The sequence below is a fragment of the Aotus nancymaae genome, unplaced genomic scaffold (assembly GCF_030222135.1).
Source record: "Aotus nancymaae isolate 86718 unplaced genomic scaffold, 86718_ANA_hifiasm-v0.15.2.pri h1tg000004l, whole genome shotgun sequence".
Lineage (NCBI taxonomy): Eukaryota > Metazoa > Chordata > Mammalia > Primates > Aotidae > Aotus > Aotus nancymaae.
In genome coordinates this window covers 49,808,945-49,832,528 of record NW_026988415.1, presented here as the reverse complement: position 1 = coordinate 49,832,528, position 23,584 = coordinate 49,808,945, and the positions used below count along the sequence as shown (strand labels likewise).

Sequence of the window (23,584 nt, the reverse complement as noted above, 5' to 3'; positions counted from 1 at the left end):
TCAAATTATTGAGTAATAAATATGTAGGAGGCAACTGTGAGTCTTCTAGTCTGAAAAGTCCTACATTGTCAACTTGAGATTATGGCTACAGATATTTCAGGGTGTTACTTTGTTTAGTCTTGCTCAGCAAGGTTAACTGCATTTTGCATTAAACTAAATTGTGTGAAGGATTTGCATCAGGCTGAGATGGTTCATATTAAATCAGAAAAGCCTGGGTGTGAGAAGACCCATACTGTATTCTCAATAAGAATTGTCCTATTGGCCTAGTGATACTGGTTTTTGTAGCATCGTAATTCCTACAGATATGCCTTTCTTAGTACTCTGTTTGATGCACTTAGCTCTTGGAGTTGATTGCAGGACTCATTGATTCGTGGCATGAATTCTGACATTTAACGTAACAGGAAGTTCTCTGAATAAATGGCATAGCCAGAAAAATGTCAGTTCATACTTACAAAGCCAGAGACAACTTGTGGGTAAAGGGATTGACTTGAGCTTGAATAAGGTAATTCATATAGGTTAAAGGTTAACAGGAAAGTACCTTGACAACCTCATTTGTCAAATATAGTCATGTACCACAAAATGATGTTTTGGTCAACAATGGACTGCATGTATGATGATGATTCCATAAGATTATAATGGAGCTGAAAAATCCCAATTGCCTAGTGGCATTGTAGCCATCATAACATTGTAGTGCAATGCATTACTCACATGTTTGTGGTGATGTTGGTGCAAACATACTGTGCTGCAAGTAATATATAAGTATAGCACATACAATTACATACCGTACATAATAATTGATAATAATAAACAACCATGTTACTGGTTTATGTATTTACTATATTTTTCATTGTTATTTTAGAGTGTACTCTTACTTGTTAAAAAAAAAAAAAAAGTTAACTGTGAAACAGCCTCAGGCAGGTCTTTCACAAGGTATTCCAAAAGAAGACATTGTTATCATAGGAGATGACAGCTCCTTGTGTGTTATTGCCCCTGAAGACCTTCCAGTGGGACAAGATGTGGAGGTGGAAGACAGTGATATTGATGATCCAGACCTTGCGCAGACCTAGGCTAATGTGTGTGTTTGTGTCTTAGTTTTTAACAGAAAGGTTTAAAAAGTAAAAAATAAAAATAAAAAAAAAGTTTAAACAGGAAAACTCTTACACAATAAGGATAAAGAGAAAATATTTTTGCACAGCTATGCAATGTGTTTGTATTTTAAGTGTGATTACAAAAGAGTGAAAAGTTAAAAAAAAGTTTATAATTGCTATAAGCTAGGTTTAAGCTATTATTGAAGAAAGAAAATTTTTATGAATTTGGTGTGGCTTATGTGTATAGCCCGTGTCTATAGTAGTGTACAGTACTGTCTTAGGCCTTCACATTCATTCACCACTTAACTGAATCACCCAGAGCAATGTCCAGTTCTGTAAGCTACCTTCATGCTAAGTACCCTATACAGGTAAACCATTGTCTTTTATATTGTGATTTTACTATACCTTTTCTATATTTAAATATGCTTAGATATACAAATACTATTGTGACAATTGCCTATAGTATTCTGTACAGTAACATGCTATACAGGTTTGTAACCTAGGAGCAATAGGCTACAAGCCTGTGAAGTAGGCTATACCATGTAGGTTTGTATAAATGAACTCTATGATGCTTGCATAATGACAAAATCATCAAAGGAGGAACTTCTCAGAATGTATCCTCATCATTAAACAAGACATAACTATACTACTTTGAGGTAAAAACCATACTTCACTTTTGGTATTTAACTTACCACTTTAAACAAGGGAAATTCTTCCCTAAAACTTCTAAGACGACTTTATTTATCCTTCCTAAAATATACATTACCTGCTGAGCTGTTGGGGCCCATTTGAAAATACACAGCATTAGCTATGCATGCTGTTAAACATAGTGTGTTGGTGACATTTAGCAGTGTTTAGTAATTGGCTTAATGAACAGGTGTGCAAGTATATTAGTTATGCAGATGTTAATTTGCAGTAACATGTGCTTCCTGATTTGGGGGGGTTCTTGTATAAACTACAACCAGTAAGATTTGTTCCTTAATTAGGAAATCACTACAAAGTATGTGTGTTTTATCCCCACCATTAGAATCATTAGTCTTGTTTAATGTGCTCTGAACTTCAGAAACACTCTTGGTAATGCCATTCCTGTTGCTTCAGGTACTATGCAGGTGTCAGAATGAAATCTACATTTCTGTGGGATGCCTTGGTTAGTGTGCAGCTGTAGGCAACATGGAGAGGGGAAGCTTCACAGCTGTAATATGTAGCATGTACGAGGAGACAGAAATGGAATCTTATGACATATTGCATCAGCTTTCCCTGTCAAGGTTTAACACGTGTTATTCGTCACAAAATAGACTCAACAGCAATTGAACACAAAATTGTGGTTCCTTACAAACTGATTAATCTTTACCAGCGTTTTTAATTATTCTTTTCCATATTGTTTGTAATTCCTGTGTACATTTGGCACTTGGGATTTCCAAGGTTAACAGTTTGCAAACTATACAAATAGATGGGAATATTTATGTAATTTAGTCATATGATTTTTATTTTTATGTCAAAAAATGGGAAATTACAAAGGCTAATGTAGCAAATGCCCATCTACCAGCCACCCAGAATGAACAGGTGGTAACATTTAGTCATATTTACTCTAGATCTTTGCTTTTAGGGAAATAAAACATGAGAGTTAAAATGGAAGTTTCCAAGGTTCTACCTATTCCAGCATCAGATTCCTCATCTTAGGTAACCACTGTCATTAATTGGTGAATATATAGTCTATGTTTTTATAATTTTGCTACATGTATACTCATCCATAAATAACACACAAGATTAGTCTCTGTTTTATTTTTAACTTAGATGAATATTATACTATATGTACCATTTCCATAACTTTAATTTTTCTACTCAGCATTGTATTTGGCATTAATCCTTGTTGAAATATATAGCTGTAGTACAATCACTGTAAATCCTGTGTGATATTACATTGTATTAATATGCCACAATTTATCCATTTCATAACCCCTGGGTACATGGACTGTTTATAATTTTTCTACTGTTACAAACACTGTTGCAGTGAACATTTTTGTCTCCTTGACCATTTGACCTACAAGTGGAAATGTTGGGATGTATTTATGACAAGCATACATATCTTCAAATATATTAGATACATGTATATTTTAATTCATTGCTGAATATTTATTGTCAACTGTTGGCATAATCAAATTCTTCTTATGTTCATCAGTACTTGGTATTACGTGACTTAAAAAAATTTTTCAATTTGATGACTATTAACAGCATTTCTTTGGTTATTTTCATTTGCATTTCCCTGATCACTGGTGAAGTTGAGTATGTTTTCATTGCTAGCTATATAACCTTGGGCATATGATTAAATTTGTCCTTGATTTCCTCATTTGTAAAATGACAGTGGTTAATACCTATCATATAAAATGGTATAAAAATTAATGCCAGATACAGAGCAAATATTTAATAAAAATTGCTTTTGGAGGTGCTCGTGAAGATTCTATTGGTGGTTACCAGTAGTAAAACTACTACTACTACTGTTATTGTTGTTTTTGTAATACTGTCATCTGTTGTGTATTGCATATGTATTTATCTGTTGGTCTAATCTTCCTTGCCCTTTTCCATCAGGTTCAAATGATATTTTCAGAAATGCATAGACAAAGATGATTCAGAATAGAGTAGAAAATAACAAAATAATACTTAAACCTATCACACGCAAAAGCCAGTCAATTTTCTATATCTTTCATTGCCATTCTTGCACTCATTTTAATATTATCAAGTCATTAATTGAAATTGAAATACAATTTCAACCAGTATGTTAAAAAATTATTTCCATGTAGCTGGAATCACCTCTGGAATTGTATCCACATGGATAAAATATGTATTTAAGTATATATGGATCACAATTCTTATATTTGTATGTTATATGTAAAAGTACAGTTGGGCATTTACTTGTTAAATATACAAATATGTATCCATGAAGTTACATAAATTTTCAGTGTGTTTGTTGGCACTACTATTATTAGCTTTATTTACCCTGGCTTTGTATGTAGTGTCCTTTTTTTTCCCCCCGAGATAGAATTTCACTCTTGTTGCCCAGGCTGGAATGCAGTGGTGTGATCTCGGCTCACTGCAACCTCTGCCTCCTGAGTTCAAGTGATTCTCCTGTTTCAGCCTCCTGAATAGCTGGGATTACAGACACGTGCCACCACACCTGACTAATTTTTGTATTTTTAGTGGAGACGGGATTTCGCCATGTTGGCCAGGCTGATCTTGAACTCCTGACCTCATGCGATCCACTCACCTTGGACTCCCAAAGTGTTGGGATTACAGAAGTGAGCCACCACCCCCGGCCTGTATACAGTGTACCTTATAGGAAGGGACATGCTTTTAATTTTCCTCCCATTTCTTATGATGCAACACATAATGTGATGCTGATTCAAAGATATGATGTTCCCTAATATGGAACTATGCTTGCAATAACATAATGAGAATTCACTCAGTGATATGCATGTATTCATCCAAGCTATATTTTTATGCATAAAGAAAAGTATAAATGTTAGATACCTTTTGGGAATACTTTCATAATTAGTGGTTTACATATGACCATGAGGTATGAGTAGATATTTATGTGTTGCCTACCATTGTATGCTCATGCTAGACCAATTCATTGTAGGTGTTCAAGAAATATTTGGTAGATGAATGAATGTGATTCTGACTATAGAAATCAGTCTTTCTCACTGAAATTTTAAGATAAAATAGTTTTGCAAATTTTATCATGATTCATGGTTAGTTGTCACTATGTAAATCATCCAATGTTACCTATTTAAAATATCTTAATACTTGCTACAAATTAGAACATCTTGTCAGATGCTCTGTGTATCCACTGGGATAGCAGAAATTAATAGGAAATTCCTGAACATTGCCTATGTTAGTTTGGGGGAAGAATATAACCATGTTTACTTTATTTATGCTAATGAGCATTTCTCAGTCGTAAAGGAATACATTTATAGTACAATTGCTTGTAAAAACCCATGTATTAAAGGAAATATAAGAATACTCAGTGGGCATTTTATCTTAGATGATGAGTATCTTGATATTAACATGTCTTTAATAATAATACAAATGTCTTTATTATTATGATTATCTTCCTGCAGACAGTATTTTATGTTTCATTATTATTTTGTCAATTAGCAGTGCCAATTTACACACTCAAATTAATTCAATCTATTGGATTCAAACCCAGTTTTTTCAAAACCATGTTTTTTCATTTGTAAGGGAAGGTCATGTTTGACTCTAGGCACCCTTGTGAACCTAAGGACCACAGGGCAGTTGATGATAAAATCAATTCTTGAAGTTTTTGTATCGAAACTTAAAAAAAAAAACTTTTTAGTTTCATCCAAGTAATTTCAAATAATTATAGAGTTGCTATTTATTTAAAGTTTTGTAACTGTTAGAAACATACAGAATGAAAGTATCCTAGGACAAGTGACATTTTGAGGTCACTGTAAAAGCAGGCAATTTTTAACCCAAGTGTTCAACACTGTAGGGATGTTTGATGTCACATTGCTGTTCTTTGAACTCTCTATTTATCTAAGCCTGTGATTGTGATCCCTAAGGAATGCTTTTTTAAAAAAAAGAAGGCCAAAGGCAATAATAGCCACTGGTCTGTAATTATTTATCATGGCAAAAATATGATTAGTTTTGAAAGCCTGTCTAGTTAGAGAACTGTTTTAAACTTGTTTTTCTCTAGTGATTCTCAAAAAAGCAGTGCCCACTCATGGAATACTTATCACTTTTCGAACCCAGGATTTAAGCCAAGTTGTATAACACAAGGAAAATACATTAGGATTCAAGAAAGAAAACTGTGAATTATAGATATTTAGGGCATCTAATCTTAATTTTAAACAATTCGTTCACTTGAAAAGGGGAGCGGCTAGACCATATTTTAATTTTAAAAAATGCAAAAATATAAAGTCATGAAATGAGCATTATCTATTCCTGGATTAGTCAGGATACTGTTAGTCTGCAGAACCATCTTTGTAGGTCCTTCATGGCATAGCATTTTTTTCATATATGTACTTGGCTAATTAGTCTCTCATAGTGAATTCTAAGGCATATTGGGAGATTAGGAAAATTTTCTTGACTATTTCCTTGACTGGATTCAAATTAGTGAATGATTCTAGAAGTAATTTCAGTATGATTCAGATACTTCACATTTTATAGACAAAGGAAATAACTATTGGACTATCATTTCCTTATGTACAGTTGTCTTAAGGTGGAACTAGCTTGATAATTAGAGTAAATTAAAATGTTGATTATTGCATATGAAAGACTCTATGCTCTTAGAAAGATCCTTTGAAGAATATTTGTGGTGTGTTTTTAAATATATTTTAAAACATATATTTAGAAATATATACAGACAAATATAAATATAAAATATGTTCTTTTAATATAATTTAAAAGAAATATATTAAAAGTCACTTTTCTTCCAGCAGTAGCAATGACTATTGTGTTGAATTCACATGGCAAACTGCTTGCCATGTCTCATAAGTTCATAATTTTTAAGTGTAATTATTATCCAGTCTCCTTAGACTGCATATAACTTTAGATTGGCCGGAATGATAAAATTTAGCACTGGTAGGGCTTTAGTTATTCAGGTAATTTATTTTATTAGTATCTGGTATTTCCGTAGTATGCTCACTTAATTTTTCTATATTTTGTACCATTAAAACAAAGGAAGTCTTAACAGACTTGCAATATTTTGATGAATTCTATAGGATGTTGCAAAAGTTTTCAAGATGGTAACACCTACGAACATATTGCCTTTGTAAAAATGTACTGTGGCTTTATGTTGCTTTTTCTTTAAAAAAGAAAATCAATAATGCATTTGTGGTCTTTTTAAAAAAAGTTAGACGAATTAAAATGATATCATTATTGCCTCAAAATGAAGTTATCTTTTAACATTGATAAAGCAGAAGCATGATTATGGTCATATATGAACCAGTGATGCAGTTTAGCAGCATGAATTTGGGGGCAAGGACCTAACGCTCTACTTTACTGAAAAGGTTTTGGCCTTATTTTTCTCATAGTTTTTGATGGTCCCATTACTTACAACCCTGTTTTTATATTGGAAAAGGTAAACTGCCAACGCTTGAGTACAGTGGTAGCTATAAAATGTCTATACAGGAGGGCTTTGGGGATTTAACTTATTGCTTTATTTTCATAGCAGATAGCCACATTGCTTTTTGGGCTGGCTTACTTGGGGAGTTGGCTGATGGAGGTTATGGAAGGCTAAAGCCACTCCTTGGCACTGCTACTCCTTACACTTTCAGTCCTTTAAACTATTTTGAATTATATGGTTACCTTCTGAAGAAAGCAAAGTAAATCTTCTGTTGTAAGACAGCAAATAGTATTTTTCAAATAGTGAGGGAGACAAAGCTGACTTACTCAAAAGACCACATCACTGAGTCTCTTTAATTACATGTATGCAAATGGTGCTACTGTTGTATAACTTGCAAATGCTTCATACCTATTCTTCAAAACCATCTCAGCAGGAATTTTTATATGGCAACCTGTTTAGCAGTTAAATTTACCTTAGGTGCTTTAAAGCAATTTCACTGAATTAAAGAAATGCTTAAATTTTAGCATACTTTAAGAGAAATACATGTCTTCCTTTTCCCTCAGTTAGTTCAGATTAGTGAGACTGTACTATATATTTAATTCCAGTACTGCTGTAGGTACTTGGTAAAGGAGTAATTAATGTTACACATTAGGTAAGAAGGAGCAATTGATTTTTGGTTCTATTTGGCTTATCTTTTCTGCTTAAGTGCTGATATTTAATTTGTAGTGAAAACTCTAAACAGGTCTGTATTTTTATGTTTATCCTCTTCCTTGAACTAATGAAATAAACACATTTATTGATTTCAGAATGAGCTTTATTAATGTAGTTAATATGCCTTACTAATGTTATTCCGTGTACTTGGATTAGTACCATTATTGTTTATGAATCAACATTTTTTTCTTTCAGTTCAAAAGAATGCAGAAACATTAGAAGAGAAGAAAACTGTGCCTACAAAGAAGAAAGTGAAAGAACTGAGAATTTTGGATCCCAAAACAGCTCAGAATCTGTGTATGTAATATTTTCTTAGTAGGGTTGTTGTAGGTAGTGGTGAGAGGGGTGCGGGCTGTTTAATGTATTTAATCAAAGTTGTAACCTTTTAAACAGGCATATTCAGCATCTTCTAGAAACAAAATTCGGTGTAAACATGATTTGGATGCCTTTTTTTCACTTAGCCAGTATGGAGAAAATTCTAATTCAGCCTCGGTCAGCCCACAAGAAACTTGTGAATAGTAAAGATTTGGAAAGTACTGATATTAAACATTGTTAGAGGACATAGTGAAACATAAAGCAGAAATGATAAAAAGTGATCTTTTTTCCTTCTGCCTAGACCTGGGATTGATAGTTTTAGAGTATTCACTAGTTACACTGGGCAAATCCTTTTACTGCTATTCCTTTATGTTTGAAGTAATTGTGGTGTGAACTAGTTAAATTGTTAAACTTAACTGCATTTAAAAACTGGTTAGTGAACCTTGAAGCCTTTAACAAACCAGTCAGCCATTAAATATACTTTTGCTAAAGCAGATGGACAGTTAAACTCATCTTCATTTATGTAGGCCTTTAAGTTTCAACACACTCTTCCCTCTGTCTTGAATTCAGAATTTTTGTTCTGTCACTACAGTAGACTGTGTTTAAATTTTGCTGATAGTAAAACACTGTGCATCAGAAATTTCAACATGTCAAGCATTTCTAATTGCACAAAGTAATACCATGGGAGTTTATTTTGTTAAGGAATGTGGTGCAGGGAATCATTAAAATAAACAACACATCATTTTCATGTCGGTAGAAATGTTGCTATCAGAAAAGCAGTTTACTAATAGCTGTTGTGAATGTGTGCATTGCTTACTTGATAGTACATTTTTAAAGTTGACATTCAGTACTTTTCTTTAAAACATAGTATGATCTTAATTACTGGTTGATATCTGTCAACATTGTTGTTTCAGATTGTGGGGATCTGATTTCGTCTTACGTATAATGTAAATCATTTGCCTATAGAGTGAGGATTCTGTTTCCTTTTGGTACAGCTGAAAGCATAGAGACCTTTTCATGGAAAAAAAATGTTCTGAGAAATGTTCAAGTTCTGGTGATAAGAGCACATCTATGTTCTTTAAAAAAAAAAATATTTAATGGAACATGTTGTTGTAATTACCTTGTGAATAATTGTTAGCTATTCTAGGTTTAATTTGCTGAATTATTCTACTATGATATGATAGATTTCCATTTAAGAAAATATTGGCAGGGGAAATTGTGAGTCAATATATAAAGTAAGTAACAGTGTACCGCAGGAATATAAGCAGTAATGCAGGGCACACTGTTGATTCAGGCATTTTAATTGTTTTCTTATGTGAGAGAATTGCAGAGTAGATTGATATGATTTTTTATTTGGTTATTTTATTGTCTTTCCTGAGAAATACTGTGTTGGATGCATCTGACAATCTCCACACTAAATTCTTCATTGAATAAAAAGGTCAGCCTGAAATAAAATCTCTAAGTTTTTATGGATTATTTTATGTATCATCCTAATCTGAAAAGCCTAAGTATATAGCCATGAGTGCTATTAGTAGGAATTTTATTTTGTGTGTAAATATGCACTAACTGTAAACATTAGAGCTTGAAAAAATAGGCCATTTTGTCTAGATAGATAGAGTGAGTAGTCCATCAAATGGAAAACCTTTTGTTTGTTCACAATTCTGTAAATTAGTATTAGTGCCAAATTTCGTATTTTGAGTCTATGAAATGAAAATCAGGCATTTAGTAGGACTTTAACATGTTGATGCCGTTCTACTTTTAATAAAATCAAATTTTATTTTAGCCATCTTTCTGGGATCATATCGCATGCCATATGAAGAAATAAGAAACATGATTCTGGAGGTTAATGAAGACATGCTGAGTGAGGCTTTAATTCAGGTAACTTGAATTTATTTTCCTTTTGATTTCTTTCCACAGATGTCTTTAGACTATTCTCAATGGAGTTGTAAGAAAATTCTCTTCTATATTTAGATTTTTTAAAAGATATTGAGTAATTTGATAAAATCAGGAATATCTAACTGTGTTGATAGTAAGAGGACTAAGTATAGAAGATCTAGCCTCTGATTCTGTTCCTGCCACTTATTTATTAGCTATATATCATTCTCCATTATTCACTGTACATGCAATTATATGTATTTCATCATCACAAAGGCTCCATTAAGTAGATATTGTTATTACCATTTTATGGGTGAAAAAGCTGAGGGGTCAAGAGGTTAAATAGCTTGCTGAAAATAAGTATTTAACATACCCATGTTGAGTTGAGTATCTAACTTTTACCCAACCTTGTTTGAGTGCTTAACATGTATTGCTGATTATGTCCAGCACTTTCTATATTTATTTCATTGAATCCTACAATAATCCTATGAGATAAGCACTATTACTCTCATTTTACAAATAAGGAAACTGAGGTTTAGAGAGACTGCCCAATTTCACAATGCTTGTAAGTGGCAAAGTAGCAGAGCTGGGATTCAAAACAATGTCTGTCTTAACTCTAAAGCTGTTATATTATTGTGCCTTACATGAACAAATGAATCTTTCTAAACCTGTATTTCCTCATTTGAAATTACAGGGTCATTGTGAGGATTTAACCAAATAAAGTGCTTTGTATGATAAAGGAGTATATAGATCTAACACATTTGAATTCTTGGTATGCGTGACCCTATCTGGTTTAATTTCTGAAAGGAATAACTAAAGATTTTTGTGGAAGGGTATAATCATTGTAGTTTTTTGTTTTTCTTATTTTTGTTGTTGTCTTTTGTTTTTGAGCCATGCAGTTGGTTTTGATTTTTTAGAAAACATCAAATCTTCAAATAGTTTATGCTATAACTTTAACAGTTTTGCCACGTTTCCTGCAAACTCTAAATCTCCGAGAACCTGTGTATATAATTTGAGCAAATGATGTCTCTGTTGAAGCTCCTCTATTTTGGATTGTAGGCTTACATTAAAGTTTATCTCATATATATGTTTTAAATCTAGGCAGAATTTTTTTAAGTAGGACTAAGGTTTAATGAGATGACCTATGTCATCTCTTCCTAGTTTTTAGATCTCCATTACCTTTTCTAAGGCTTTATCTCTTTTCCTTTTTCACATATCTGTACATTTTACCCCTTCCCTGTTTTACCCACCAATTTCGTGCCATCTGTTTGCTGAGGACTTTTTAAAGCCAACTTGCTTTCCTTCTCGGTGTCAGATACTCTAAAGTTTCTTCTCAGTCCTTACACTGTTCGATCAAAACCCATTTTCTTAGTTTTGCTTGTAGGAAGAAAAGAGTTTAACATGTAGTATAATGTACATAATTGGAATTTGTGCTACTTGAGAAACGGGTATAGGGCCTAAGTGGTGAGTAACTCACCTGAGTTACTAAAGTTAGTATTGTTTTTATCTAGACAAATCACATGTCTAAGTATCTTCTGGAAAGGCAGATGGATGTTCCTGGGTTGAAATAATTACATGGTTTTCTAGTCCCCAAGAGAGATGGCTTCCCTCTGTCAGGAGAAAAGACTATAATCACCAGCACCTTTTTCTCCCCCACTCCATTCCAGGACATTTGTTTCAGTGATGGAAAAGTAACATCAATTTGCCGTTCATATGAGCTGTTTACCATTTATGTCTAATTACCATGTAGCACATCAATAATGCATGGCATTAACTGTGTATCATCAGATTAACTTTGTTGTAAGTTCTATTTGATTACAGTGCTAAACTCCATCCATGCATAATTATCGTTTTTGCTCATGTAGCATGGCTGTCTCCTCATAACAACAAAAACAAACAAACAAAAGAACAATTAAGTATACATCACTTCCCAGAGACTTGAATTAACAGTAGTAGTATTATCTCTTCTAGTATGGGTCAATACGCTCTTGCTGGGCAGACAACTAATAGATTTTGGTTATGTGGTAGGATAAATGTCTTAATTAAAAAAAAAAAAAAAAAAACAAAGAAAACCTTTTATTTAATCAGCAAGATCAAGCTCCAAGTTGAAGGTTATTAATAAATATCAATTTTCCTTTTATTTCAAAATATCTAAATTTAAGCTAGAAAATGAGTTTGCTATGTGGGAAAAATTGAAATGTATAAAATATTTGCAGTAGCACGTAGAAACATTTAAAAGTACACCACATACTGAGGTTGTTAAAGAGTCTTTAATATATGTAATTATGAGTTACTGTCAAGTAATGTGTACTAAATTTTGGTGACTTTTGGAATTATTATTCTAGCCTTCAAAATTTGTTTCAGTATAATTTAATTTGCTATATTGAGAGAAAAATGTAAGACCAGTCAGTCAGTGCTTTTTAGGATAACAGTGGTAAAACAGATATATGTGTAGACACACTTACATATAGAGGATTGATATAGTAATGAAACTGGCATTTGAAAAAAATGATGCATGTGTGAAAAGAAAAATAAAAGTATGTTCTACTTGAGATTATTAGTGCATGGAAATGATTCTTAAATGCTGAGGAAATGTCATTTAGGCAGGGAGTTTATACTTATATTCTTAAGGAATATGTGAAAAAAAGATGATCAACATAAAAGATAGTATGCTATTACTGCAGAATAATTTGTAAAGACATGATAAAGCATGGGTTGGTAACCTGGAGTTCAAAGCCCTCTTTGGGGACCCATGGAGAGAATTCAAGTGGTCTTGAACTTGTATGTGAAAAATATTACATCTTTATTTTCATTAGCTTCTAATTAATATTTAGCATATTATTTAATTAAGGGTGTAGGCAACAGACCAAAGTAGTATTAACAGTACCCCTAACTTTTTCACTAATAGAAATAATAAATATTTTCATATCACATTATAGTCGTGGCAGATATATTTAAATACTGTTACAGTCATTAATACTTCAAAATTACAGTACTTAGAGCTGTGACTAGATCTTATTTTTAATGCTTTAATCTAGCACATCTATCATATCACTGTTTTGGTAAATATGTTGATAACTACTTAAATATAATTAGTATATTATGTAACCCTATTTATTTTGTTTTGTCCTGGTATAGAGGTTCACAGAAGGTGAACTGTAGGTTAGTGTGGGCTGTGGTTAGGGTGGTCTTCCTGGAAGAAGTGTTCTAGCCTTTGAAATACTAGTAGGATTCAGTTAGAGAGGCCTAGGATAAGAGAATGATGGCCAAAGTCTTGAGGTATATAAAGGATAATATCTTTATTTTTCTGGTGTAGATAAGAGGTCATATAGGGTAGCAATGAGAAAGAGCATATAAAAGATTAGTAGCTTGGTGGTGGTCATACTGTGGAGGCACAGAGATAGCATATTGGTAACTCACAGGCGCTCACATTCTCTGCCTCTCACTTTCTCTCTCTCACTTAGGTTTTATTTGGCCTTCCTAGTACCTAATCAGTGAAATTTTAATGTCACACACTCTCCAGTTTGCCCCACCACTCCCTATTGCATTTTATTTACTCTGACTCATTCCTAACCCCTGTATATACCAGATGCTTTTATCCCTGGTAGACAACGTGAATGCTGAGCTGTTGAGTTTGGTCATGGTCAAATTGTGTGCTTAGGAAAGGTATTCTTAGCTGCAGTATATCAGATGGCTTGATGTAAAGAGGCTTGACAGAGGGAGATTATTGCAGTTTCAAGGGTAAGGTGTAATAAAACCCTGAATATTTCAGAAGTAGGAGAAAAGGGAATTTGGGTAAATAAGAAATTTTTTAAAAATGATTAATTGAAAAATCCTGGTGATAGAGATAATGATTGTAGCCCTGACACAAAGAGGCAAATCAGGTACGGGAGAAAATACTTTTCAGGGCAAAGGAGAAAAAATTTACAAATAACATTACATTAGGAAATGTATTGGAGGTCACAATAGAGGCCGAGACTGAAAATAAGGATTTGTGGAGTCATTTGCAAAGAAGTGATTGTTGGGATATGAGGACCAATGACGTTCTTGAGATTCCTCATGAAAAAAGTAACAAATGGAAGGTTAAGGGCTGCATATCTGGCGACCATAAAAGTCAAGGGGATGGGAAGTATTAGAGAAATTAGAGCAAAAGAGTCAGCATATCAAAGAGAGGGCCCGGATGCTATGGTGTATCACAAAAGCCAACACAAGAGCCTTTGAAGGAGTGATGAATAAGAGAATGAGATTGAGAGAAGAGATATTTCCTTCAATATGTTAGATTATAATGATTTATTTAGTTTAAATAGTTATTTTGCTGTAGTTTTTTCTTGAAACAACCTGCACTACATACCAGCCACCTGTATTCCTTAAGCAAATGTTCTGTTTATTTATGGTCTTTTGGTCTCCGTCTCCCTTATTTGTAAGGAACATCTACATTCCTACTGGGCATGCAACTGTCTGGAGTCCTATCTATTGCTCTCCTTCCACTTGCTTTGGTTTTTTTGACTTTCCTTCCTTCCTTTTTTCCTTCTCTCCCTCCCTCCTTCCTTCCTCTCTTCCTGCTACTTCCTCTTATGTCCTTTCATTCCCTTCGCCTTTCATTCCCTTCTTCCCTCCCTTCTTCCTCCTTTCCTCCCTCCCTTCTTTTCTTCCTTTCTTCCGTTCTAGGTAAATTCTTTCTTTGATAAAACACCTTAATTTTCTCTAATAATACCTAAGGTGAAATACAGCTCCTGGATGCCTCCATACCTGGAAACTACAGAAATACCTCCATAGATGTTTCTCTACAATGCATACATGGGAATATTCTCACTTGCTTCTACCCTCCCAGACCCCTGTCACCAATAATTACTACATATACTGGCTGTATTACTTTTCTGAAACCCATTTGAGTAACCAGCACTGTACTCAGTGTGTGGTGTTTATAGTTTGTCACATGATTATGTTTTCTCAAATGTGATTTTCATCTCAAAACAGATTATATGATTTATATAACTTATCATTGGATACCGACAGGATGATCAGAATGACACAAAGATCATCCAGTCCATTCCCCTGATTCCTGGCAATGCTGCACCTAAGTCATCAAAGATAGATGGGTGTCTATTGATTCTGCAGGGAAAAAAGATTCTTCAGCTTCCCTCAATTAACCAGTTCTAGAGTATAATTATTCTTATAGTCAGGAAGTTCATGCATGTGTAATAGTAGAGCTCGTTTTTGTCTCCTCAATCCATCTTTGTAATCATTGATCTATTTACGTGGCTATCGACCATCTGTATTTTATGCAGGCTTGTGAGTCTGCATGTGTGCATGCACTTTACAACGGTTGATGACTTTAGAATATTACTAGCATATCAATTAAGGCAATAATCGCATTAGTATTGTAGAATTTGAAAACATTTTTCTCTTAACAACTTGTATTTACCATGTTCATTTTCACAATTCTTTAGGGAAAATGAAACAGCTGAAATAAGAGTAACAATCATAAAACATTTCTTTATTTCTCGTCATGGTGGAATAATTTTATGGCATGCTTTTGCAGTCTGAAAATACTTTTATCCATGAGCTGCTCTTCTTTCACATCTTTTGCTTTTAAATAGTTGAGTGATTTTAAAAAATTGTTTTTTCGTTTTTTTCTTTGACTGAAGTTTCCTTTGACCCTTGTTTGCTACTTTCAGTCTGTTGTTAAAATTACACATATTCCAAGCAAGTGTTATGGCTGCTTATTTTTATTCTATGTCAATTATTGATTAATGCCAGTATTTCATGTGTCACCATCACTGGTTGTATTGTTGTTTACAGAGAAGGAAAAGGTAGCTTTAAACAATTAATCTTTTCTTGTACTAATTGGATTGTGGAAAATGTTTTTAAAATTTAAAAAATTGAGCCTATGGCCGGGCTCAGTGGCTCATGCCAGTAACGCCCATACTTTGGGAGGCCAAGGCAGGTGGATCACCTGAGGTCAGGAGTTCGAGACCAGCCTGGCCAACACGGCGCAGCCTTGTCTCTACTAATAATATAAAACTTATCCAGGCATGGTGGCGCACCCCTGTAATCCCAGATCCTTGGGAGGCTGAGGCAGAAGAATCACTGAACCTGGGAGGTGGAGGTTGCAGTGAGCCGAGATTACGCCATTACACTCCAACCTGGGTGACAAGAGAGAAACTCCATTTCCAAAAAACAAAACAAAAATTGAGCCTATTTACATTTGTAGCAAAATGTTAGTCCTACAGTTCAGCAAGCTGCGACCTCAGAAATCATATTTTATGCTGCCTTGGACACTTTAAACCATGGTAGAACTTCATTAAAATTTTGGTTCTTTCATACTGTAGATCCATTGGGTCTACTGAACTGAGATGATGATCAGGGTAGAAAAAGAATTTCCTTATAAGTGTAAAACTTGGGGCCAGGTGCATTGGTTCATGTTTGTAATCCCAGCACTTCGGGAGGCCAAGAAGGGAACGTCACTTGAGGTCAAGAGTTTGAAACCAGCCTGACGAGCATAATGAAACCCCAACTCTACTATAAAAACAAAAACAAAAACAGTATTAGTCGGGTGTAATGACATGCACCTATAGTTCCAGCTACTTGGGAGGCTGAAGCAGGAGAATTGCTTGAACCCAGGAGACAGAGGTTGCAGTGAGCCAAAATCATGCCACTGCACTCCAGCCTGGGAGATAGAGCAAGACTCCATCTCAAAAACAAATAAACAAAAATAAGTGTAAAACTTGGTAAGTGGCTTCTTTTTCCTTATATAAACTTCCAAAACCTGCACTGGAAAATGAAAAGCAAGATTATACCATAACCCTTACTCTAAGTAGTACCTCTGAGGTTACTTCTAGACAAAAAGCATTAAACCTTTACCCTAAGGGATTCAGGGGACAGGGAGTCAAGGCTGTAATGTCCTTGATGGAATTATCAGAGAGAGAGAGAATAATCATGATTTCCACCCCCAGCTAGCTCCCTATACATTTTTAGTAGCATACAAATTTGTTTAAATTCAAAGCTTATTGGCTAGACATATATTTAACCAATTATATATGTTTGTAATTGATCATATCTATAAAACCACTTTCTCTTGTTTACTAAAGAGGTAATCAAAACCTTTCCTTCTATAAATAAGGAATAAATGTTTACATTCTTTTTGTAAGGTTCTATTATAATTCTAGATATTCTGCTATGTAAAGTAGAAATGTACCTAGTTTTAAATCTTTTAAAGACTTGTAATAGTTATAGCATAATCTAACATAATATAAAATTTAACGTGCTCCGGCACACTTTAACATAGCATAATAACAGGCATAACATAATGTTATTTTAACTAATATCTTTAAAATATTTTAGGGAGGCAGGAAGGAATACACAAAGGAAATTTAACTTTTAATTTCTTAAACGCAATGGTAGACACGTAGATTCATTGTCTTATGTATACGTCTCGTGTCTTTAATGTTACACAATGAATAAATTTAAAAGTATTTGGCAAGTGCTGAAAGCATATGCTTAAAGCAGGTTTCCTCAGCTTTTGCACTGTTCATGTTTTGGGCCCATTTTCTCTCTCTCTCTCTCTTTTTAAATTTTTGGGTGCTGTCCTGTACATTATAGGATGTTTAGCAGTATCCGTCACCTCTACCCACTGGATGCCAGTAGCAGCCCCACCATCAGTTGTGGCAACCCAAAATGCCTCTAGACTTTGAAAAATGTCCTCTGGGGTGCAAAATTGTCCTTTGTTGAGAACTGTTGTCTTAAGAATTACTTTTATTTCTGAAGTATATGTAGTAAAGTTTTAGAATTTAATACACTTCCAATCATTTGCTTTTATTTTCTATGTTCATTATGAACTTCATGACAGGTTTTGAACATTGAATTAGTATAGGTCCAAACAAAATGATACCATACGTTTAAAAACTCTATATCCCAGGAATGGAAAGTACTCATTTTAAGCTCTGATTCTAACAGAATGCATTCCTGTTACATTGCAAATATCCCTAGTCAAGCATTGCTTAAAGTACAGGTCATAATTATTTTTCAACTGTGGATACAGGGAATCATATTAGTGTGAGTTGGCTTTGTTTTCCTTTACCACATAGTATTTACATTTATAGTTTAATAGTGCTGAGTATTTCACTTTACACCATTTAAAAATATTTATTTTTGTTTTGTTTTTTAAACATGTCATTTAGGTAAATCAAATAATATCTTGGCAACAACTTCTACTCTGAAGTCAAGAAAGCTGGATCTGAATCCCAGCTCTGTCACTTACCAGCCATATGAATGGGAGCAAGTTACCTAACCTCTCTGAGTCCATTTTCTTTTATCTTTTAAATAGCTAGTAAGTTTGTTTGTTGAAAGGATCAAATTAAATAACACATGAAAAAGTCCCCTAGCACATTGCTGGTTACATGACAGGCACACAAAAAAATGTCTTTTCCAGTCAGTGGGAACAGTTCAGTTACATTTGGTATTTTGAAATATTTTCCTTCTAAACTTACAATTGAATAGTCAGCCCTCAGTTTTCTATGTTAATAGAAAGAATTATCAGCAGGGTGATAACTCTCCTGGGGCTTCTTCCTTTCTCTGTACTGTCTGAATCCCAGAAATAGAGATATCAAATAGGGACAAAGGAAGTGTCCAGGAGTAGTGTACTATTTTTGAGGGGACTATGCAGAAGCCTCACTTTAACCCCTTTGAGCCTTACTTTTTGTGCTTTATTTTGTATTTCGATTCATTTGCATGCTGACAAGAGAAACGTAGTCTTCAGAGTAGACAAAGATAATTGAAGGACAGTAAACTAGTAAGGGGCCTCTAGATAATGAAATCAAAGCAATGCTAAAGCAAGAGCTGCTTTGGGGGGACTGCAGTAGGTGACAATGAGGACTCTATAATGACATCAAAACCTTTAAATATTTATACATATTCTATAGATTTTTGATATTCCACTTAAATAAACGAAATAAAAGTTTATCAATCAGTTGTTTCCAACAGCTTTAATGTGTTGTTAGATTTGTATTATTTTAAGTTGTTCATGTCTTTGGTGTTGTAAAATTAGCTTTCAATGTTTGCATTATTATTAAGCACTGAGATGAGGCTATGATAATTTGAGGTCCTTAGGGCAAGTGATCTGAAAATGTTTTAGATAGGAACCTGGTGTTTTTGTATTTGCATATTTTTTTGTTTAGATTTTGTTTTGTTTTAGTATATTGGGTAATATTAGAATCATATATTCTATATTTAGAATCATTTAGAATATATGAGAATATTTGAAATCATGGCTGTATAAAATTATCAATACCTAATATGAATGCAATTGTATTTTTTTAGTTTGAGTATTACTAGACAATATTTTGTAGAAATCGAAGGACCCAAAAGTAAAAACATGACCTTTTCTGAAGTTCTGGCAATAGAAGAGATTTTTTTTTGGTGGGGGGCAGGGCAGAGTCTTACTCAGTTGCCCAGACTGAAGTGTAGCAATATACTAAAATAAAACAAAATTTAAAAAATCCTGGCCCACTGCAATCTCTGCCTTCTGGGCTCAACTGATTTTCCTCCCTCAGCCTCCTGAGTAGCTGGGACTACAAACACACACCACTATGCCCGGTTAATTTTTGTATTTTTAGTAGAGATGGGGTTTCATCATGTTGGCCAGGCTGGTCTTGAACACCTGACCTCAGGTGATCTGCCCACCTCAGCTTCCCACAGTGCTGGGATTACAGGTGTGAGCCACCGTGCCCGGCCAAGAATTTGACATATTAAAGAATTAGGAATGGTATGACCCATTCAGAATAACTAGTTAGAATTTAATATAAACTTTGAGTATTTGTTCTAATAAAGGACTGCAAAATATAATAAATACTTAGAGACTAACAAAGCTACATGGCAGTGCTAAAATGTGGCTTCAAGAGTGCTTTCAGTTGACCAGAAGTGGGAGAATGGGATTAGTATATGACGGCAGGCAAAGGGGAAAGTTAACAGGAAAGACTGTAAGTAGGAGTCCCTCCTAGGAATGCCTAGAAAGCATATGGATAAAAGCCAATATGATAGGGAGAATTCTACCTGGTGGAATGCTTAAAATATCTCTGTCTTTTCTTCTCTTCCAATTGTGGAACCTTTCATCTATGAAGTATTTACTAAGGTATGACCATCCTCTTCAGCCTTACACATGTTGTGCTCAAATTCATAGTATGTCCATGTTGGAACACTATTCACCCTTTAAAAGAAGGAAATCAGGCCGGGCGCGGTTGCACACACCTGTAATCCCAGGACTTTGGGAGGCTAAGGCGAGTGGATCACAAGGCCATGAGATTGAGACCATCCTGGCTAACACGGTGAAACCCCGTTTCTACTAAATATACAAAAAATTAGCCAGGCATGGCAGCATGCGCCTGTAGTCCCAGCTACTCGGGAGGTTTTTTTTTTTGAGTGGGGGGGGCGGGGGCGGAGTCTTGCTCAGTTGCCCAGGCTGAAGTATAGCAATATACTAAAATAAAACAAAATTTAAAAAATCTTGGCCCACTGCAATCTCTGCCTTCTGGGCTCAACTGATTCTCCTCCCTCAGCCTCCTGAGTAGCTGGAACTACAAACGGGAGGCTGGGAGGTGGAGGTTGCAGTAAGCAGAGATTGCAGTAAGCCGAGATCGCACCACTGCATTCCAGCCTGGGCAACAGAGTGAGACTCCGTCTCAAAAAAATAAATAAATACAAATACAAATAAATAAATACATAAAAAAGAAGGAAATCTTGCCATTAGTGATAAGTTGGATGAACCTGCAAGACATTGTGCTAAGTGACATAAGCCAGACATCAAAAGACATATACTGTGTGCTCTCATTTATACAGTATATAGAACCTAAAAAAGTCGAACTCATAGAAGCACAGAGTAGAGTGGTTGTTACCAGGGACTATAGGTGGGAGTGGGGATTGGGAGATGTTGATCAAAGGACATAAAATTTCGGATAGAAGCAATAGTTCAGGAAATTTATTTTAGAACATGGTGATTATAGTTAACAACAGTGTGTTGTGGTTTTGAAAATTGCCAAGAAAGTCTATTTTAAGTGTTCCACCACAAAAAAATAAGTGTGTGAAATAATGGATATGTTAATTAGCTTGATTTAGTCATTCCACAGTGTATACATATATCAAAACATCATTTTGTACACCATAAATATATATCTTTTTTGTTTGTCAGTTAAAAATTATTTGCCTTTGTATCTGTCATAGAATCAGAGGCCACCAAAATTACAACTAAAACAATTCATTATAAATTAATCATTTCCCTTATTTCATGGGAGGAGAAACAAAGGCTCAGAGAGGTTTACATCGCAAAGTCAATCTGGGATCACAACTCAGTTCATAAGATGCTAAATTTATTGATTTTTTTTAAACCCCCGTTGTTTGACCTGTTTTTCCTTGCTGTGGTACGCAGGTGGGCGAACAGGTTGGGGAGTTTACTGCTGGAAAGCAATAAAAAGTAGTAACAGAAAGTTTACTAATTGAAAACAGTTTGTGCAATCTCTGTCATTGGAAGTCAGAGTAGAAATTAAATTATCCCTTAAAACATCTTCTTCCAATATTAGAAGACATTATAAATGTCTTCATTGACATTCATTATTGTTTGTGTTGTGAAATATATAAGGTGCCAAAAAATAAAGACTTCATTTTACTTAATGCAGTGTAAGGGGCACTGGATTCTGTTTCTGCATTAATAAGCAGCATTTTAGTAAAATGAAAGGGTAGTTCAATTACTAATAAGGCCATCATTTATTTTATCCCGTATGAAGGATTCAGAGTGATGGAACCATTTAATGAAGTCTTTAAGCTTTGTGAGATAAACAAGAGTACATATTTTGGCCTTCATTTTATAATTTTTCTTCAGTGCATATAGATGAATAGCATTGAAAAATTAGTTGCTTCTTGGGAAAAGCAAATAAGGTGGCTGCCTTTCTTCTTTGAGTGCTATGACTAATTGCCACATCATCTCTTTGGAGTTTCTACTCATCAGTGGTTTATACTTCAAATGCCACTCTCAGTGTAGTGGAAAAAAATTATTTTGGGTTTCAGTCATTTATTCTCTATATGACCTTGGGCAAGTCACTTTTCTTCTTTTAGCCGTAAAATTTTTCCCCTTAGAAGGGGAGCAATGTATACTTACAAAAGTTGGTTATTATAAAAATTAAATATGAGCGTATGTTAAAAATCCTTGCAAACTATAAAATACTAAACAAATTGCACACACATAGAGATGAGTCTCTTATACAGACATCCATTTAGCTGTAACCTGTCACCTTTTCTGGCCATTTATCTGAAGATATTAACACTTTAACACTTAAACATTCAACTATTACTTGAAAGAACATCCCAAAAAGAACTCATAGTCTTCATCCTTCCCCCAAATAAAGGCCTATATTTCTTATCTCCCGGAAATCTTTTCATCCCCTCTCTCTTCTTTGACCCTTCCTGAGACTCATCCTAGCTCATCATGCATTCTTACTGATCTTTTCACTGAAGATTTATGAGATTCACTCTCACCTCCCATGCCCATAGGACTAGACTGCAATTGTTTTGTAGTTGGTCTTTGTTTCTAGACTTCCTCCAATCTAGCACATTACTTCATTTGACTAGGTGTTATTTTTCCTCCATTAATTCATTTTCTTCCTTAAGAAGTGATCACAGTGATTTCCACCTGTTTTCTTCTGTTTAAATGCTGTAACGGATCTCTAGTTAATCTCTAGGAATTGGAGAGTTTCTCAAAATCTTGATTTTGAATAATCTGTGCATTAATTGCATTTGCTCTTCTCCATGACTTTGCACCTGTCCTTCCATCCTTTAGGTGTCTTTTTTATCTTTTAAAATATACTTTCTCCTGGAAATACTCCCTACTCTCTAAACCAGAATGAACATTCTCTTCATTCTTCATCTGCTCATTTCTACTGTGTTATTCATAGTCTTTAGAAGTGGTTTTTGAAAAGGATCTTTGCATATGATGCAGACATTCTGAGCTGTATCATAAGCATTCTTTGTATTGGTCATTCATTTTAGTTGTTTTTAGAATCAGATGCATGATACAGAGTTTTCTTTATATGATAACTGTTATATCATGTGATTGCTGATATTTTCAATTAGATATTTTGAGTCTGTTAGGCCAGTCCCCTCTACAGGGCTGTATTGAACGGACGAGCACTCTATGTTAAACTTACTTTCAGATTTACAGATTTCCCTTTCTTGAATATTTAGGGTTGTTTTAGCTCTCAAATATTTCTGAGAATTCTAAGAACCACCCAATGTCCTTTATTGAATAAAAGGTCTTTATGAAAGTAAGCATAAAAATTCCATACAATATCAAATACATATTTACATAGGTTTTGCTTAATACTTCATGTTTCTACCAGTTCTAAATATTTCTGTCATAGATGAATTCGAAATTTCTTGTGCATTGGGAGATAAAACCTATCCTCATCTACACAGTTTCCTGGGTTTCAGCTGCCTATTTGGGGGGCTTTGGTTCACCAAAGAGAATATT

At 34.4% G+C, this 23,584-nt stretch overlaps 1 protein-coding gene across 5 annotated transcripts in view; it reads left to right on the top strand.

Annotated features, from left to right (window-relative positions):
• The window catches only part of DIAPH2 (diaphanous related formin 2), a 906,017-nt gene that overhangs the window by 386,619 nt on the left and 495,814 nt on the right, over positions 1 to 23,584 (top strand). For all 5 annotated transcript variants that reach the window (XM_064362655.1, XM_064362651.1, XM_064362641.1 and 2 more), the window contains 2 exons: positions 8,077 to 8,178; positions 9,980 to 10,074. In XM_064362655.1, the coding sequence (XP_064218725.1) occupies positions 8,077 to 8,178; positions 9,980 to 10,074 (197 nt within the window). The remainder of the gene's footprint in view (positions 1 to 8,076; positions 8,179 to 9,979; positions 10,075 to 23,584) is intronic.